The 15,177-nt window shown below is 35.6% G+C and overlaps 4 protein-coding genes and 1 non-coding gene across 5 annotated transcripts; 3 read left to right on the top strand and 2 right to left on the bottom strand.

Annotated features, from left to right (window-relative positions):
* Positions 1–429: 429 nt before the first annotated feature.
* Positions 430–2,197, bottom strand: LOC104742528 (FAD-linked sulfhydryl oxidase ERV1). Its single transcript, XM_010463537.3, has 6 exons — positions 1,918–2,197; positions 1,504–1,581; positions 1,094–1,141; positions 883–947; positions 727–804; positions 430–627 (listed from the first exon to the last, which is right to left on the bottom strand). The coding sequence occupies exons 1-6, from the start codon at positions 2,122–2,124 to the stop codon at positions 522–524; spliced, it is 582 nt and encodes a 193-aa protein (XP_010461839.1). The 5' UTR covers positions 2,125–2,197; the 3' UTR covers positions 430–521.
* An 86-nt stretch (positions 2,198–2,283) lies between these two features.
* On the top strand, positions 2,284–2,355 carry TRNAC-GCA (transfer RNA cysteine (anticodon GCA)). Its single transcript has one exon. It is a non-coding gene; the product is annotated as a tRNA-Cys (tRNA).
* Positions 2,356–2,595: 240 nt separating this feature from the next.
* Positions 2,596–6,085, bottom strand: LOC104742526 (uncharacterized). The gene is made up of 5 exons (XM_010463536.2): positions 5,729–6,085; positions 5,283–5,429; positions 5,003–5,175; positions 2,902–4,927; positions 2,596–2,800 (listed from the first exon to the last, which is right to left on the bottom strand). Exons 1-5 carry the CDS (start codon positions 5,858–5,860, stop codon positions 2,753–2,755), a joined length of 2,526 nt encoding a protein of 841 aa, XP_010461838.2. The 5' UTR covers positions 5,861–6,085; the 3' UTR covers positions 2,596–2,752.
* Positions 6,086–6,301: 216 nt separating this feature from the next.
* Positions 6,302–10,427, top strand: LOC104744001 (uncharacterized). Its single transcript, XM_087482926.1, has 7 exons — positions 6,302–6,485; positions 6,918–7,415; positions 7,523–7,582; positions 7,741–7,842; positions 7,976–8,092; positions 8,226–9,799; positions 10,004–10,427. Exons 2-7 carry the CDS (start codon positions 7,350–7,352, stop codon positions 10,245–10,247), a joined length of 2,163 nt encoding a protein of 720 aa, XP_087339052.1. The 5' UTR covers positions 6,302–6,485; positions 6,918–7,349; the 3' UTR covers positions 10,248–10,427.
* A 727-nt stretch (positions 10,428–11,154) lies between these two features.
* LOC104744000 (ubiquitin-conjugating enzyme E2 11-like) lies at positions 11,155–11,796 on the top strand. Its single transcript, XM_010465030.1, has 3 exons — positions 11,155–11,233; positions 11,345–11,436; positions 11,536–11,796. Exons 1-3 carry the CDS (start codon positions 11,155–11,157, stop codon positions 11,794–11,796), a joined length of 432 nt encoding a protein of 143 aa, XP_010463332.1.
* The last annotated feature ends 3,381 nt before the right edge of the window (positions 11,797–15,177 follow it).

Below are 15,177 nucleotides of genomic sequence, written 5' to 3'. Positions count from 1 at the left end.
AAGTTTCTTAGAGGTAACGTTTCATCACATATATATAGCACACGAAAAAGTATGGAAAGAAGAAGAATAAAAAATATAACTAAAGAAGAAATTTGAGCACGAGCTAAATTTGATGGTAATTGTAGTATAACCAACAACCCATACATTTACACTTATCAAAAATTCAAATATTGGTTATATACATTACTTAAGAATTGGTAATTAATTGTTTTAAGTTTTAACGATTTATTTCAGTTAATCCGTCAAATCAATTTTAATGTAATCGACACTTTTTTTTTGTAATTATTTAACTTAACTAAATGTTAAATAATTCACCAGTTACCACTTACCACTATCAAATATCAGTCGAACATCTCCATCAACAACTTTTGTTTCCTCCATTTTTTCAAGTCTTTATTTACTTGAAATTTCTTAGAAAAGGATTGTAAATAGTTAAAAAGATACTCTTTTTTTTTTTTCTGTTGTAAATTTCATAAACTATATATTATCAATACAAATATAAGTAGTTAATAAAAATGGGTCTAAAAGTCCATAGAAGTTCCATGGAGATCACAACTTTTCTGCTCACACTCTAACTTGCCCCATCTTGCATCCACTCTCTCGCAAGGGAACACCAATTTCCCCAAACTGCAAAACCAATTTAAGAATCACATTGCTTTGAGATATGCAAGAACGCTCCCACAATAACCTCGCTACATTTAACATTAATCTTCTTTACAGTGTTACCTTCTATTTACGGTGTTGTGTACATGGCAAAGCCACTGCGAGAACTCCTCCTGAGATCCAGCTTGTGCGGGATTTGATCTATTATGAACATAACCGAGAGAATAAGTGATCAAAATCCACTACAGTAAGTTGCAATGAGGTAAGAGAGAGCATTACCTTAGGATCTCTTTGAAGTGATCCGCACATTCTCTACAAGGGTACATTCGAGAAAGTATCGACATCTACAGAAAATGAGGTGGTCCATTATTAGCTTTCACAAGAAGAACACTTAAGGAGTGCAGGTTCTTGAGAATAAATGATCGAAAAAATTAAGCCTTAAAGTCTATAAAGTAAATAAGATGATAGACAAGGGCAGGAAGAGTTGTACCAGTTCTTTAACATCCTTCTTTTGCTGCCTTGTTGGTTTTTCTGGATACTGATAGGAAAAAGGAAACATTCGATTCAGAATACATACTCTAGTTTAACCAATTCACATCTACTTACAAAACTGCTAGAGGTCTCATCGAAGTAGTAAGTATGGAAATGACAAAAACTGAACTAAAATAATTTGTTTCACTTTGTAAAACCAATGAACACAGAGCAAACTAAAACAAGAACCAAAGGCACGCACTCGCCCAAAGACTTGCCAATAAACAATCAAATCAATACGCAAAAGAACCTCTAAGTCTGTTCATCATCCCTCATGGGCACCAAGGAAAACAAATGGATAGCCACGGGTGTTCAAGGGAAGTGTAAAATACGACTAATTTGAGAAAAAAAACGAAAGCAAGACTGAACCTGCGCAGCAAGAGTGTGCAAAAATGTCCATGTAGCTCTCCCAAGATCCTCTTTAGTCACAGGACCTATAGACTTTTCCTGAAAAGAACATGAAGTAAGTTTGGTGTTTCGTATCAACAAAAACCTATTGCTGTATGGACCAAATTCTTGTCAATGAGGGGCTTAATTTTATGGCTAGTTACACAAACTCCAAATCATCAAGTATCAAGATAATGTAAATGAACTAAAGTATCTAAATTTCAACCATATGTTTGGTAAAGAAACCAAGAGAGACGATTTCTGACCCAGCTAAGGCAGAAAAGGTTCATTGGGGAATTTCATCGAACACATTGGTGATCATAATAAGCAGATGAAAGGTTTTGAAAAGTTGCAAAAAAACAACCCTAACTTGTTGGAACCGGAATAGATTTGTACCTTGAAAGGGAGTTTCTGAAGACTAGAGGAACTGTTGGTTGCGATTGGTGGAGAAGAAGAAGAGTCCACGGAGATGATTGGGTTTTGGACTGTGGACGACGAAGGACGACTATTTTGGATGCCGATGAAATTGGAGAGGTGAGTTTGGACGCAATTCGATAGTTTCTCGAAGGTCTGGAGAAGTGGCTGCCATGGATTCTCACCCATTTTGCTTCTTTTGTTTGTCTGAGAATTTACTAAAGAGAGACAAAGGAAAGGACTGTGTTCAAATTGTTCGCAAGTGTTTTGTTTTCTTGCTTTTGTTTTATCTTAAAAGGCAAAATTTAAATTATGTTAAAAATATTACAAAGAGCAAATAAGTCAATTGGGTTCATAGCTCAGTGGTAGAGCAATTGACTGCAGATCAATAGGTCACCGGTTCGAACCCGGTTGGGCCCTTCTTCTCTTTTGCTGCTGTCCAAAAAATGTTTTTTTTTTTTTTTTTTTTTTTTTGATATACAGATATACTTGATTACGGGACCCGGTTACCCACTGTGTAATCCAGCTTGATAATTAAAATTTATTTACATATCCATCACTTTTAAGTTGCAAAATGCAATGCTTTCTTAGTAGTTTTGCCAAATTTAACGTCTATTATTCAATTTTGTTCGTAGTTTTATAATACTTTCCACACAAAGATTTGTTATCTGATAACACATTCATGTAATCCTTAACAAAAGAAAACTTTATTACATACACGCTACAACTGTTACCAAATGAAATTTACACATTATTTTCTTTGAAACTAGCTAGATTATAAGAATCTATATGTTTCTATGTTCTGTTCCATTGCACATTAGTTTCCTCCGGTAGTTTCCTCTTTCTCGGCCTTAATCCATGCAGCCTGTGCGAATGAGAGAACCAAACAGCAAAAACAAGCTCAAATGATTGTTAGGAAAAAAAATCAGAATTGTTTTTTCGAATTGCAGCAGAAGGATAGTGTACCTTCTCTCTTTCAAGTTTTGACAGACTCGGTCGAATCGAGTTCCCGAGATCTAAACCACCCCAAGCTTCTTGCATCTCTCTATCCCTTGCTTGTCTTCTTGTTGACAGTGGTATTGCTTTCTCTGTCTTCTCGGTTTCAGGTTTCGTTTTCTGCTTATTTTGGTGCAGGCTTGAGTCCCCAAGTCCTAAACCGCCCCAAGCTTCTAGCATTTCTTTGTCCCTCGCTTGTCGTCTAGTAAGAATCGGTCTTCTCTCTTCTCCCAAATGCTCAGTAGCTTCTGTTTTCTTGATTTCGAGTCTCTTCTGGCTATTGATCTTTGACTCCCCAAGGCCTAAACCACCCCAAGTTTCTTGTATCTCTATATCCCTCATTTGTTGTCTGGTGAGAATTGGTTTTGCCGTCTTCGTGCTTTCAGGTCCCTGGTTATGTTTTTCCAGTGTTTGGTCCAAGCTACCTTCATTATTGTTCACTGAGTTTTCCGTCTCTTCTAATTCAGTTTTGAACCTCTGCTTCTCCTTCTCTAGCTTTGGAACATGTTTCACCAAAATTTTGTCCAAACTCTCATAATCTGAGTCTGTTTTTGCTGCTTGTTTTCTCCTTTGAATCCTCCGATTTCCATAAAATGCTTCTGATGCAACTTTTTCTCTTTCCAACCTGTGAACCGGCTTGACCAAGATCTTGTCTAAGCTTTCTTCTTGACCCTCAGCTTTATTGTTCAAGTCTACGTTTTCTTTTCCCAATTCTTCAGCCGCTACTCTTGAAACTGTTTCTAAATTTCTTGCATCAAGTTCTTCTTGGTTTCTCTTCTTTGCATCTTGGACTTCTTTCTCTAGCTTGGAGACATGTTTTACCAGACAACTATCCAAGCTGGGAACTTCAGACGAACTCTCTTTCTTTCCCGGCTTCTTCACATTCTCATACATTTTTCCGCAGTTCCTTATAGTTTCTCGAACGTCCTTCTCCAGTCCAGAAACATGCTTTTTCACTAGCAAACTTTCCAAGTCCTGGATAGGATCCATTGACGTTTTGTTTCTGCTTGAGTTCTTTTGGTACTTTCTAGAATTCATTCCTGCGTTCTTCTTGGCCTCTTCGACCTCCTTCTCAAGCCTTGAAGAATGTTTCACAAAGATGCTTCCCAAATCTGGAACAGGATCACTTGCAACACCTTGAGGAACCTTTCTGTCTTTGTCAGAATTTTCCTTTGAATCCCTTTTGGCTTCATAGACTTCTCTTTCTAATTTGGTCATGTGCTTAACTAGATACTTGTCCAAACTCGGAATCTCTGTCTCTGTTCCATTCCTTGTTGTTTTTCCTTCCATTAAGGACCCGCACTTAGAATCTCTTCTTGATCTTATATCCATTGAAGAAGAATTCCCATGGTCTGAAACGGTAGGTTCGTTGATGCTTGTGGTATGTCCCCTCAAGGCCTCATTTAAACCACAAGTTGCTACTACAGAGGCAAGACTTGAAAGATGATCTTCTTGTAAGCCCTGAAGCCTCTCAAGCAACATATCCAACAGCTTCTCTCTGCTAAACTTTCCAAAGGACTGTCGCCTTTTGACTTTTAGCTGTCTCGTTTTGAAAGATGAAGTCTCCTCACATTCAGCCACTTCTTCATCAACCTTGTGTAGAATGTCGAGTTCAGAATCTGACTCTGTGTCGCATTCTGAAGACATCTCAGTGATCTCATGATTATCACGCACCTCAGGATGCTCGCTGATTTTCTTCAGAAGGTCTCTAAACTCAGCTTTACTGACAGAGGGGGAGTTTGCAAGCCTAGCAAATGCAGTTTTGACAGCAGCAGCTACTTCTTTATCCACATCAAAGGCAGTGTCGAAAGACGCAGTAACGGTATGAGTAGGAGATCCCCTTCCATGTGTTCCTGACGTTTCGATACGATATTGTTTCCTCGAGCTATTTGGTTTATCATGCATTATCACTCCCATCGCAGATGCCGCTTCAAAAGCTTCCACTGCAGCCTTTTCTGCATTCTCCATCAAAGTTTCTGCTTCTGTACATGGAATCCTATCAACATGAAAAATCCTATAGTTAAGAAAAGATAAAGAGGTACCACAAACAATCTCCTAGATGTTAAATTACCTAGCAGCTCGAAGTATTCTACACCAAGGTGCTTCAACGAGAGCAGCCTTTCGGAGCTCCATGGCTTTACCAGCAGCCTCTCTCACAGCCATCTGTTCCCTTACAATCTTACAGTAGTGTGGATTAGAGTCGCCAAGAGTCTCATCAAGCGTCTGGTTCATTCCTCCAACCTCCTATACAACACCATAGAATCAAACTCAATATTCAAGATTGAACTAAAATGTAGTGCTAGTTGTTCCCAATCAGTGAAAAGTATATATAAACTAGAAAGAAACATTACCTGTAGCTTCTTAATCTTCCTATTCAAGTATGAATCCCCCTTTCTACTCCGAGGGAACCAGCCAAGAGGTGAGGTTTTACGTTGAGAAGAAGACCTCTTTGATTGTGATTTCCTAATCTCTAATGATATCTCTCTTGGTGATTTGTTCTGAAACGAAGACAATACCATAACAGGAGAAGCACGTAACAACCTTTAATTAGCGATCAATCAAGTGCGAGTAGCCTCTAAGCACCATGACTAAGGACTTGTTTCAATAGTGAAGAGGTATCATCAAATTCAAGTAATTAGGTATGTTTAAGCATAAATTCCACAATACGAGAGCCTAAATTACCAAAACCCTAATTTCTACTCAACAGCAAGAAAATAAAAAAAAACTCAATCATATGGGAGAAACAAAATCGATTAACCGGAATGAAATTGGATCTGTGAACCGAAACTGAAATTACCTTGCAAGATTTCGAAGGGGAAGAAGAGAACTGAAGAGGATCGGAAACACCGACGGCGGCGGTTTTCTTGTCAGAGAGTGAAGAAAGACATCCCAAATCCAAACAACCGAGATCCATGGCGGCTTTGATCATGTTTATCCTCAAATTCGTTGTATCAACTTACTAATAAGCGAAAGAAGAAGAAGAAGGATTCAGATTAAGCGTTGAAATCTTTGGAGAAAAAAATTCGATTGGAGAAGACGAGAAAGAGAGAGAGAGAGAGAAAGGAGAAGAACGATTTGATTGGTGACTCTTCTCTTCTTTTTCTTTTTAATTGAGTTTTTGGGAAAAATGATTGAGAATTTCTTACTAATGCCCATTTTTTTTTTTTTTTTTTTTTTTTGTCAACCATTGGGCCACAACTGGCCGGCCCATTAGCCAAATTCCTACATTCGTAGGAGCCGGGACTCGATCCCGGGTGTGATAGTGCCCATTTTTTTATATCCCTCTTTAAAAATACCCTTTTTAATGATCATTTTTAATTATATTTTTCTTTATTTTTTAAAAACAATTTTGCCTTTATTTTATAATTTTACCGACAATTTTATTCTACTTTCTCCATCGTCGATTTCTCCGTCGTCGACCTTTTTCGTCTTCGTCTCTTCTTCTCCGGAGACATCTCTCCTTTTCCGGTCGGATCTCTCCTCCGCCATTATCACTGCTTCTCCCGTCGTCATAGTTCTCTCTTTTACTTCGTCGTCTCTTCTTCTCCCATCGTGTAAGTATTTCTCCCATCGTGTAAGCTTGTTTCTATATTTTTAGTTTTGATTTCAATTTCAATTTTGTGTTAGCTATTAGATTGTTGTTTCGATTTCAAATTTGATGTCAGAATTTTTTTAGGTCTTAAGCACTTGCTCTTTAGATCTGTTCGTGATAATAAAGTCCTTTTCTCCCATCGTGTAAGCTTGTTTTTGTATTTTAGTTTTGATTTCAATTTCAATTTTCTGTTAGCTATTAGATTGTTGTTTCGATTTCAAATTTGATGTCAGAATTTTTTTAGGTCTTAAGCACTTGCTCTTTAGATCTGTTTGTGATAATAAAGTCCTTTATTAGATCTTTGGACATCTACTGTTATTCTTTGATATAGTTGTTCGGATCTCTCTTCTTTTAATGTAGTTTTGTAATTCGTGATATTGGTTTGTTTTCTCAGGATTTTGTTTGGGTGTACAAATGATTGAATTGTATTCAGTATGTGGTTTGTGGAAGTTGAACAACAACATTCATTGGGAATTTGAGATGGATAGTGAAAGGGGAGCTTCTTTGATTAACATTGATGAGAATATTAGATTTAGTGAGTTGGTAAAGATTCTATTAGAAGATTTTGACATTGATATTCAGGCACAATGTTTAAAGCTTAGTTATACATTGCCTGCTAAGTCTGCTACCATATGTAGTATTCCTATCTTTATTAGAAATGATAGGCAGCTTGAAGCTTTTAAACTCAAATATGCACAAAGTGGATGAGTTCTTCATCTATGTGTTACTGTTGAGGATTTTTGTGAGACTGTAGAGCATGTATTTTTAGTAAACTCATTCTCTTATTCTTTCTAATATTGTTTTAGAAAAGTAACTGATTTGAGGAATGTTTCTTTATCAGGGTCAACTTAGCTCTACTCCTTTTATTGAGAGTGTTACTGCTGTTACTCAAGTAACTTTCTACTTTAGAATTTTAAATTATTTCTTGCTTACAAAACATTTATAAAATTCTTTGAAAACACTTGTAAAACGTTTTAAATACTTTACAAATCTTTTCAGGATCAAACTAGCTCAAATCTGTTTGTTGGGAATGCTATTGATGTTTATACTCATACTCAGGTAACTTACAATGGTATAAATGTTTTAATTGCCTTTTCAACCCGTTTTTAAAAACCTTTGAAAACAGTTGTAAACCTTATTAAATCCTTTGAAATCACTTGTAAAACCTTTTAAATACTTTACAAATCTTTTAAAAAACCATTGATTTGTACTTTCAGGGTCAACCAATACCAAATCCATATGCCGAGAGTGTTCCTCCTGTTGCTTCTTCAAGTCAACATACTGGCACTGCTGATGATTTTACTGCTACTCATACTCAGGTAACTTACATTTAAACGCTTTAAAAAACCTTTTGAAAACAGTTGTAAACCTTATTAAATCCTTTGAAATCACTTGTAAAAACTTTTAAATACTTTACAAATCTTTTAAAAAACCATTGATTTGTACTTTTAGGGTCAACCAATACCAAATTCATATGTCGAGAGTGTTCCTCGTTTTTATTGTTCTCCTGTTGCTTCTTCAAGTCAATATACTGGCACTGCTGATGATTTTACTGCTACTCATACTCAGGTAACTTACATTTAAACACTTTAAAAAACCTTTTGAAAACAGTTATAAACCTTATTAAATCCTTTGAAATCACTTGTAAAACCTTTTAAATACTTTACAAATCTTTTAAAAAACCATTGATTTGTACTTTCAGGGACCAATACCAAATCCATATGTCGAGAGTGTTCCTCGTAACATGACATCCTCTGTTGGGTATCCATCTGGTTCTTCACACTCAACAGGTCTAATCGATGTTGATTCACTGTTTTGTGGAAAGTTATTCAAAGACAAAACAGAAATGAGAAGTCAGATGCGGATGTATGCAGTCAAGCATAGTTTTGAGTTTCATACTTTTCAGTCAGAAAACAAGAGGTATGTTCTTAAATGTATTGATGAAAAATGTAGTTGGAGGCTACGTGCAACTAAGGCTAAAGCATCAGATAGCTTTGTTGTTCGAAAGTATATTAGTCAGCACAGCTGTGACTCTGCTTTAAGGAATGTTAATCATCGCCAAGCATCTGCAAGGACTTTGGCTGGTTTGGTTAGTAACCATTTTGCAGGAGGAAAGCTTCCTCTCAGACCCAAACAGCTCATGGAAATTTTTAGGAATGACCATGGAGTTGGTGTCTCATACTCAAAAGCATGGATAGCTCAAGAACATGCATCAGAACTTGCTAGGGGTATACCTGCTGATAGTTATGAGGTTTTACCGAGTTGGTTTCACATGATAGAAAAGAAGAATCCAGGTACTATCACTTACATCAAAGCTGATTCTGATAATAAGTTTAGATATGCTTTTCTGGCTTTTGGTGCATCAATTAGAGGTTTTAAGTTGATGAGAAAAGTTATTTCTATTGATGGCGCCCATTTGAAATCAAAATATAAAGGGACTTTGCTTGCTGCATCAGCTCAGGATGGTAATTTTCAGTTGTATCCTGTTGCTTTTGCCGTTGTTGATTATGAGAACGGTGCATCATGGGATTGGTTTTTGCAGTGTTTGAAGATTATTATTCCTGATGAAAAGGATCTAATTTTCGTGTCTGATCGGGCTTCTTCAATTGCAACTACGCTTTCAGTAAATTATGTACATGCTCATCATGGGATCTGCACTTTCCACTTGCAAAAGAACCTGGAAACACGATTTAGAGCTTATGCTTCTCTTCTTCCAGTTGTTCATGATGCTTCAAGAGCTTACACTCAATATGATTTTGATTATTTGTTCAGTCAAATTACCAGTGGTGATCCGGATCTTGGAGAATATCTTTGGCAAGCTGATATTAGGAAATTGTCACGTGCATATTCTCTTTCTAACCGGTACAACATCATGACATCTAATTGTGCCGAGTCCATTAAATCCAGGTTAAAAGAGACTCGCGAGTATCCAATTGTCTGCCTGTTTGAGACAATCAGGTCTATTTTGACTAGGTGGTTTAATGAACGTCATGAGGAGAGCTGTCGACATCCATATGTTGTTACTCCAAATGTTAAGAATAAGATGAATGAATTTTATAATAATACTACCCGCTGGCTTGAAGTTAGTCAAGTAAATGAAAATGTCTTCGAGGTTAAAGCAGGTTTAAAGACAAATGTGGTGAATTTGGACACAAGGAAATGCACATGCTGTATGTTTGATATTGACAAATTCCCTTGTTCACATGGAATTGCTGCTGCCAAACATGTCAATCTCAATGAAAACATGTTTGTTGATGATTATCATTTCACTGAAAGGTTATAACTCTCTTCTTTAATTGGGTTTTGAAAAGGTTGCTAAAGTAAGAGATCCGATAGGTTTTTACAATGTTTTAAAAGGTTTTATAAGTTATTTATAAGGTTTATAAACAGTTTAAAAAAGGTTTTACAAGGTTTTACAAGGTTTTTCAAAGGTTTATCAAAGTTCTATAAGTCTTATCTTCCTCTTTTTTTATTTTACAGATGGTGTTTAGGATATTCAAAGAGCATTCACCCAGTAGGTGATATGGAGTATTGGGAGATTCCAGAGAGTGTTAGTACTTCTATTCGGCCACCTTGTACTCGTGTACCTAGTGGCAGGCGAAAGAAAAAGGTAATAGCTAGTTCATGGGAGTATGGAAAGGCTAAGATAAATTCAAAACAATACAAATGCAGTAGGTGCGGTCAGTGTGGACAAAACAAATCTAGTTGTGTAGCTGCTATCTAACTCTCTCTCTCTTTAATTCAACTTGAATTTGTTCTTTTTAATAAAATATTTCAGTCTGTGGTGTTGTAAACTCCATTTTCTTAGAATTTTTTTTTCAGATTTTACTGTTTTAAATCATTATAAACAACTTGTAATGCCTTTTAAAAAAGCAAGTCTTACTGTTTTTAAATCATTTACAAACAACTTGTAAAACCTTTTAAAACCTGTTAAAAACCATATATACTCTTGTAAAACCCTCCAACGATTAAAAACCATATATACTCTTGTAAAAATCAAGTCGCCACACTCTCTCTCTTCCCCTTCCTCTTCCCCTTCCTCTTACTCTTCTTCATCTCTCTCTCTTCTCTCTCCCTGCAAAAACCCTAATTTTCCTCTGATTTCACCATCTTAAGTCTCCTTCACTGCTTCGTAATCAAACACCAAGCAAAACCCTCCAACGATTTTAGATGATTTGAAGAGATATAGACGAAAAAATGGGGGAAAAGCCCTAAAAAGGGAGATAACGAACATCGAAGGAGATAAATCAAGATACTATAAAGGATTTCGCAATTACCCCAAGCCCAGAGAGAAACAGCGTTCCACTTTTGATTTCGAATCGCTTAAGTTTCTTTTGTGGAAGACAATTGAAGGGGTAATACGCAAAGAGTCGCTTTGAAGGGGTAAGATTTGAAGGGGTAAGATTTCGAAACCGTAATTGATTGAAGGGGTGAAACGCGAAGCGTCGCTTTGGTTCGGTTATAATTATGTATTTGCGAAACCGAAGGGTTACTTTTTGTAAACAAAAGTGACGCTTCGCCTATTATAAATACTTTTTGCTCTACACATCAAACCTTTGTCTCACGAAAACTTAAAAGTCATCTCTCAGATTCGACAAATCCTATTATCTTCTTCCTTCAATCTGCTAGAAATGTCGCATCTTTCTTCAAGCCATCTAAGGATTGCGTTGAAATATTTGAACAAGGATGATTCGATAAACGTCACAGCAGGTAAACACATACATCTTCACATTAGTTTTGTTTTACTGTTAAGGATAAAAGAGATTGAGTGTGTTTGCCTTTTTGTTAGTAATTGTTGATGACAACATTTTCCAATGGGAGGCTACCTTAATCGGACCGGTGAACACCCCAAAGGGGGAGTGTTTAAATCGAGTCTTCATTTTCCGCCTGATTACCCAAATAATCCCCCAAAGGTAATCTGTTTTGATTATACACCCTTTTATTTAGCAAGTATGTGTAATAAGACTCCTCTTTTTGCAGCAACTCAAAATTATAATTTCTTGATAATGCAGGTTTTTTTCGTCACAAAAATTTGCCACCCAAACATATCAGATAGAGGAGGCATTTACCTAAGAGTGTTGAGGGCTATCTATTGGCAAGCCATGCCGATTACTTTGTTCTTCAAGGGATTAGTGGAGAAGTTGATTGAACCAGATGTTGATGATGAGGAGCAGGTCAATGAAAATCTTGCCAACCTTTACAAATCTGATAGGATAAGGTTTGAAGCAATGGCTAGAGAGATGACAAACCAATACGCTGGGAGAGGAAACTGATGTATGAACTTGAATAGTTCAAATCTATTTTATAAACTCTTGAATAATATATTATGTATTTGTTTGTTTTAATAAAAAATTTCAGTCTGTGGTGTTGTAAACCCCATTTTAAAAGATTTTTTTCATTCAAATTTACTGTTTTAAAACCTTATAAACAACTTGTAAAGACTTAACAAAACAAATCAAACTGATATATATCATTATAAACAACTTATAAACCTTTTAAAATGTGAATTACGTAAACAACTTGTAAAGCCTTTAAAAAAGCAAATCAAACTGATATATATCATTATAAACAACTTATAAAACCTTTTAAATGTAAATTACATAAACAACTTGTAAAGCCTTTAAAAAAGCAAATCAAACTGATATATATCATTATAAACAACTTATAAATCCTTTTAAAACTTACGAAAAACCAGATATACTCTTGTAAAACTAAACTGTTTATAAGATTAACACCATTTAAAAGGTTTTACAAGCGAAAAGAAATAAATTAACATTAAATAGACAATTTTTTATAATCCACTTGCAAACTAATCATTGAAATACTTTTCCATTCATTATTCTTCTTGATGTGAGCATGTTCATATCCTGGATATTTGCCAATTATGCAAATTATGGATTTTCCTCGAAGTATTTGTCCCTGTACTCCTGCAAAAGAAAAGAAAAATTTAAGTTTATATTAAATAACAGTAAAATGTGCATAAAATCTAACAAAAGTCGAGGTTCACTAACCTTTAATGTTGAAAATATTCGGGTACCAAGGTATCTCATTTGTGGAGTAACATCTTTAGAAATTTTGTCAGGATGAGAAATTAACATTGCCTTCCTTGCTACTTTACTTACATCTTCTTTAGTTTTCAAATCCATGACATAGATTGTTTCTCACTTATTCCCTTGCCAAAGATACTACAATGTAGAACATCCAAATTTTGTTAGTATTTAACGCCTATGATAACAAGTATATGATTTTTTCAAACTTACTTCATCCATTGACGAAAGCACAATTTTGATGTCCTTGGGCTTAGTCCAACATTTTATAACTTTCTCGATTTGTTTCATTTCTTCGTCACTTATATTGTTCTCCTGCGTAGTAGGTGTTTGCACTAATACAAACATAAGAAATAAAATATTATATGTCATTTTCAAAAGGGCAAATCATCAATAATAAAGAATTCAACAACTTACAACTGCCCATTTCCTGGCTGGTGTGATCTTGTTGTTGGCTTGGGACTTCTTCTTGAGTCGGAGCTTCTTCTTGGCATGTGTCTTCTTGTTGATTGTGAGCTTCTTCTTGGCATGGGTCTTTTTGTTGTTTGGGAGCTTCTTCTTGGCTTGAGTCTACATCAGTATCTGAAATATTAATACACTCTTCGTCATCCGATATAACAAAGTACGCTTCTTCTTGGTTTGAGTATACATCATCAACACTGTTAGGCTTCTCATCCTGTATAAATAATTATATTTTCATTAACCATATGTAAATTATTTTCAAATATGTTTTTAGAAGGTTTTTAAAATTTGTCGATCATTTCTAAGTAACACATACCTTATCATTATTCATATCCTCCTCGTGGATCATTTTCATTAGTATCCTGGGTATTTTCTTCAGGAATAACACTTGGGTCCCCTCTCAAGTCAGTTTGTTTCTCAGGTTGATAATCTTGATTCTCTTCTTTAGATACCTAGAAATATTGTAAATTTTGTTTAATACTATTTAAAACACTAGCAAAACCTTTGAAAACGATTATATGATTGTGTTAAAAAATAGTTTAAACACTTTTAAAAAGATTTTAAAAAGAATTAAGTTTTTTTTTCAAACCAGTTAAAATTATTGAAAACCCTTTCAAAACCATTGTTAACACTTCGATTTTATATAATTTTGTTATAAAATCTTTAAAACACTTTTAAATGATTTTAAAAGGAATTAAGTTTTCTTTTCACTTACAAATTCAGTTGGAGAAGCTGGTACTTCCTCTTCTTCAAATTCGGTGGCAGAGGCTCGTACTTCCTCTTCTTGAAAACCAGTTGCAGAGGCTGGTACTTCTTCTTCTTGAAAAGCAGTTGCAGAGGCTGGTACTTCCTCTTCTTCAAATTCGGTGGCAGAGGCTCGTACTTCCTCTTCTTGAAAAGCAGTTGCAGAGGCTGGTACTTCCTCTTCTTGAAATGCAGTTGCAGAGGCTGGTACTTCCTCTTCTTCAAATGCCCTTGATTCCCACTGTGGTGTTGAAGCAGCAGTAGTGACACCCACATGATTCTCCAGTCTCACTATTCTGTTGTGAATAAGTTGACATGTTTTTAAAATCATGTCAATTTTTCCACTACAAGATATTCTTTTAAAACTCTCGAAATCCCTTGTAAATCCGTTGTAAAGTCTTGAAAACCAGTTTAAACACATTGTAGATCAAAATTACGTTAATAACACTTTTTTTAAAAAGTTTACAATGTGTTTTAAAACTATTGGAAAACAAACAAAAAAAAAGTTCTAGAGAAGTATTAGTACCTTGCAAGACTCAAGAACAAATTTTATTTCATTGAATTTTGGGGAAGATGTCTTTTGCCATTGCAAGATCAGTGGGAGATGTTGAGTTTGGCTTGAAATGCTTTCCCTAACACCAAAATGTTCCCCTAGCTCGCGAACTGAAGATAACAACCAGATTTGGATTGCATATGGAAAGCCAGCCATTCCATACTGTGTCTTTGCCAACGTTCCCACAGTCATTTGTTTCACGCCTATCACTAATGATTCGTAAGCAATTTCACCCCAATGATACTTGCAATACTTCTCAAAACTACTGGCTCTCAGCAAATTCTTTAAGGGAATTTGAACTACTGGATTTTGTGCTATCAATATCCTCTCCACTAGTAACAAAGCACCTAATCAATTTCTTTCTACAGGTTTCATGTCTTTTCCTTTAATTTTCAAAGTATCAAGAAGACGTTTGCAGGTCATTTTATCATTCATCCACAAATCTTTTTTCGATTTAACAGTACTTGATGCAACAGTACCTACCGGAAGGCTTGTTGTAATGACGAATTCCCTTAGCGAAAATCGCATAGGTTGATCATCAAATGCAAACCAGAGCTCGTTTTTCGCAGACTTAATCCTCCTCTGTAGTAAGTGGTGGACCAGTTGACTCGAGAAGTTGATTTCTTTCCGACTAACAAATTCTATAATTGGACCCAAGAAAGACTCCTCTAACTCCCTGAACTCTTCTTTTTTTTAATGCTTTCTTTACAGTCGCCAAAATAGCTTCCTCAGAAAAGTATTTAGTTACTCTATTTAATGTATCTCCCTCTGTGCCTCGCGTGATTAATCTTTTTGGGAAGCACAGTTTCTTCGCAGAATCTTCAAAAATACTCATATCGCAAAACCTG

Source organism: Camelina sativa, chromosome 14 (genome assembly GCF_030686135.1).
Source record: "Camelina sativa cultivar CO46 ecotype springtype chromosome 14, ASM3068613v1".
NCBI classification, from domain to species: domain Eukaryota; kingdom Viridiplantae; phylum Streptophyta; class Magnoliopsida; order Brassicales; family Brassicaceae; genus Camelina; species Camelina sativa.
This window is presented reverse-complemented; position numbering and strand designations above follow the sequence as displayed.